Source organism: Taurulus bubalis (genome assembly GCF_910589615.1).
Source record: "Taurulus bubalis genome assembly, chromosome: 16".
Classification (NCBI taxonomy): Eukaryota; Metazoa; Chordata; class Actinopteri; order Perciformes; family Cottidae; genus Taurulus; species Taurulus bubalis.
In genome coordinates, this window is record NC_136604.1 from 23,960,744 (window position 1) to 23,964,994 (window position 4,251).

Sequence of the window (4,251 nt, forward strand, 5' to 3'; positions counted from 1 at the left end):
CCAGACTCCCTGAGGCCACCCCTTGTCCTCAGTGACTCCGCCCCCTGAGGCCACCCCTTGTCCTCAGTGACTCCGCCCCCTGAGGCCACACCCTGTCCTCAGTGGCTCCGCCCCCTGAGGCCACACCCTGTCCTACGTGACTCAGCCCCCAGACTCCCTGAGGCCACACCCTGTCCTCAGTGGCTCCGCCCCCTGAGGCCACACCCTGTCCTAAGTGACTCCGCCCCCTGAGGCCACACCCTGTCCTAAGTGACTCCGCCCCCTGAGGCCACACCTTGTACTAAGTGACTCCGCCCCCTGAGGCCACACCCTGTACTAAGTGACTCTGCCCCCTGAGGCCACACCCTGTACTAAGTGACTCCGCCCCCTGACCCCCCGAGGCCACACCCTGTCCTCAGAGACTTCGCCCCCTGACACCACACCCTGTCCTCAGTGACTCCGCCCCCTGAGGCCACACCCTGTCCTTAGTGACTCCGCCCCCAGACTCCCTGAGGCCACACCCTGTCCTCAGTGACTCCGCCCCCATACCTCCTGAGGCCACGCCCTGTCCTCAGTGACTCCGCCCCCTGATCCCCTAAGGCCACACCCTGACCCCCTGAGGCCACAGCCCTGTCCTCAGTGACTCCACCCTCTGTCCCCCTGAGGCCACACCCTGTCCTCAGTGACTCCGCCCCCTGTCCTCAGTGACTCCGCCCCGACTCAAGATACATAATGGTGGCCTATAGGTAGGACGGTCTCTGGTCCAGACGTCTGCACTGATTGGTCCTGCCTTCAGTCCAGGGCTGCGTGTGCTGATTGGCCGTCCCTCTCAGGAACAGGAAGTGGACTTGTGGAACAGCTTCATCAGGTCTGAGAAACGAAGGCCCACCTGGAGGAATGGAGCTTTAGTCAGCATGTCTACAGGAGGAGGGACACCTGGACGCTGAAGCCCTGCCCCCTCTCACCTGGTGGGCTGTCTTGTTTCCCAGGTGGGCGGAGACCTGCCTGAAGGTCTTCTGATTGGCTCCTCTCTGCTGACAGGCCATCAAGATGGCGCGGTCCACCTCGCTGCAGGGAGAGGTCAAAGGTCAGCGGGTTGAACTCCTGTCTCTTTATCCGTCTGCTACACATCGTTAGCGATGCTAAGCTAAAGATGCTAACAGTCATAGCATGATGTATGTATTGATTATGATGATCAGTTCTCACCGTGTCCACTCGACCACTTTCTCTCCCGACGACGTCATGGAGATGTTTTTGGCGCCGACCGGTCGCTCTGACTCCGCCCCCTCCGGCGCCCGGCGCGCGACTCGCTTCCTGCTGCGACGGAGAGGAGGATTCTGGGACTTGATGTCCGTCTCTGAGTCGTGAAGCTGCTGGAAGAAGTCCCAGAATTCCTTGTGCAGGTCGGAGTGGCGTCTGAGCAGAGACGAGATCTGAGGGGAGGAGCTCAGTGTTGCTAGTTCATCAACAGACACACAGGAAACAGGAAGTCAACAGACACACAGGAAGTCAATAGACACACACACACACAGGAAGTCAACAGACACACAGGAAACAAGAAGTCAACAGACACACACACACAGAAAGTCAGACACACAGGAAACAGGAAGTCAACAGACACAGGAAACAGGAAGTCAACAGACACACACACACAGAAAGTCAGACACACAGGAAACAGGAAGTCAACAGACACAGGAAACAGGAAGTCAACAGACACACACACACACAGGAAGTCAACAGACACACAGGAAGTCAACAGACACACACACACACACACACAGGAAGTCAACAGACACACATACACACACAGGAAGTCATCATCGTCGTCGCTTACCTTCACCATGTCTTCAGGCGGGGGGGCGGGGCTTCCCTGCAGCACTGACACCACCTGCTGGAAGGGGGAGGAGCCTTCTCCCAGGCTCCTCCCCAGTCGCCGCAGAAACCGGCGGCTGCGTTGGAACATCCGTTGCTCCGTCAACTGAGGAACAGACCACAGAAGAAGAGTGAAGGCGTGCTGTGATGTCACGGTGATGTCACGGTGATGTCACCCACCAGCCCACAGCGGCGAGCCTGCCGGCAGTTCAGGAAGGCGGCGAAGTCTCTGAGCAGCTGAGGCCACGGACGCAGAACACGAGTCAGACCTCCAAACAGACGCTCCGCCGAGGAAGAGGAGGAGGAAGACGAGCACCGGTCCAACACCTGCAGCAGCTGCTCCGAGACGCCCGGACACACCTGTACCGCTTCACACAGCTGCACAGGAAGTCAACCACCACACACACACACACACACACACACACACACACAGGCAGTCAACCACCACACACACACACACACACACACACACACACACACACACACAGGAAGTCAACCACCACACACACACACACACACACACACAGGAAGTCAACCACCACACACACACACACACACACACACACACACACAGGAAGTCAACCACCACACACACACACACACACACACACACACACACACACACACACACACACACACACACACAGGAAGTCAACCACCACACACACACACACACACACACAGGAAGTCAACCACCACCCACACACACACACACACACACACACACAGGAAGTCAACCACCACACACACACACACACACAGGAAGTCAACCACCACACACACACACACACACACACACACACACACACACACACACACGTGTAACAGGAAGTCAACAGACACACACAGGAAGTTACTGAAGCACAGCTCAGTAAAACGTGTCTCACTCTGAGCAGATAATCTTCAGCAAACGCCTCCTCTTCCGCAGTTGGCCTCTGATAATCTTCATCCTCTGAGGCGTCCTGTACACACACACACACACACACACACACACACACACACACACACACACACTCATAAATGTGTTGAATGGACTTTCCTGTTTAAAGTATGAATCAAAATGCTTCAGACCTGCAGCAGGATGAAGGACTTGTCTAAAGACGTCTCTCCTTCATCATCATCTTCTTCATCATCATCTGCTGTGCATGGCGTTGATGTCACTTCCTGTTCCCTCTCTGGCTCCGCCTCCTCGGAGTTGATGCCGACATCACTTCCTGTTGAGCTCGGAGAAGATTCAGAGAGAACCAGGAAGACCTCGCTCTCCTCCTCTTCCTCTTCCGCATTCGCCCTGATGACATCATCGCCCTTCTGCCACGCCCCCTGGAAGTGGGCGTGGCCTTCAGGAGGCGTTCCAGCCTCCTCGGCGCTCCTCCTCGCCTCCGCCCCGCTCCTTTCTCCCGACTTCCTCCTCAGGCCGGTGAGGGTCCGAAAGTGGCGTCTGATTCGCTCTCTGATCGTCATGGAGACGGCCGAGGCTGTGATGATGTCAGCGGGGGCGTCGGTCCTGCTCAGGAGGAGGCGGAGCACTCGGGGAGGGGCGGTGCCTAACTGTCTATCAGGGACGGGGGAGGAGTCAGGGAGGGGGGAGGAGTCAGGGCGAGTATAGCAGCAGGAGGAAGGGCGAGCACGGGGGGAGGAGTCAGGCCGAAGCACAAAGCCGATGCGTCTGAAGTCCAGGTGTTTGGGGAGGCGGGCCGGGTACCTGGTCCCGGGCGGGAAGCTGTAGGTGTCTGCGGGGGAGCGGAGGAGGGTCAGGTGAGTCTGACAGGGGGGCGGGGCCCTGGAGGCGGAGCCAGAGGGGCCAATATCGTCCTTGATGCTGGAGTAGATGGCAGGAAGGCTCCTCTGTGGGGGAGAGTTCATTTATTCAGAGGTTCTGCCATGAAGTGGCACAATATACGCTTTTAATGTGAAAGAACAACAGGAAGTGACACACCAGCAGCCACAGGGGCATGGCCGCCTCCTCTCGCTCCACCGGGGGGCGCTGCTCTGCTGGGGCCGCCAGCCGGCAGGAGACCAGCATCGGCCTCAGCACCCGCTGGTACCTGAAGGCCTGCAGAGGTCATAGATGTCACAGAGGTCACAGAGGACATAGAGGTCACAGAGGTCACAGAGGTCATAGAGGTCATAGAGGTCACAGAGGTCACAGAGGACATAGAGGTCACAGAGGTCACAGAGGACATAGAGGTCACAGAGGTCATAGAGGTCATAGAGGTCACAGAGGACATAGAGGTCACAGAGGTCACAGAGGACATAGAGGACATAGAGGTCACAGAGGACATAGGTCATAGAGTCCAGATACAGAACAGACTGGTCCTCCTTCCACACAACTTAACTTAGGGGAAACAAAAACAATTAAAAATGAGTCAACAGACCAGGAGAGACCAGGAGAGACGGCAG

General features: G+C 57.3%; 1 protein-coding gene across 1 annotated transcript in view; it reads right to left on the bottom strand.

The window, feature by feature from the left end:
• Nucleotides 1–566: 566 nt before the first annotated feature.
• gon4la (gon-4 like a) overlaps nt 567–4,251 on the bottom strand; it is a 17,083-nt gene continuing 13,398 nt past the window's right edge. The window contains exons 19-26 of the mRNA XM_079231897.1: nt 3,788–3,904; nt 2,923–3,696; nt 2,739–2,813; nt 2,032–2,229; nt 1,814–1,957; nt 1,186–1,412; nt 945–1,047; nt 567–868 (exon numbers count right to left, since the gene is read on the bottom strand). Of these exons, the coding sequence (XP_079088023.1) occupies nt 809–868; nt 945–1,047; nt 1,186–1,412; nt 1,814–1,957; nt 2,032–2,229; nt 2,739–2,813; nt 2,923–3,696; nt 3,788–3,904 (1,698 nt within the window). The 3' untranslated portion in view covers nt 567–808. The remainder of the gene's footprint in view (nt 869–944; nt 1,048–1,185; nt 1,413–1,813; nt 1,958–2,031; nt 2,230–2,738; nt 2,814–2,922; nt 3,697–3,787; nt 3,905–4,251) is intronic.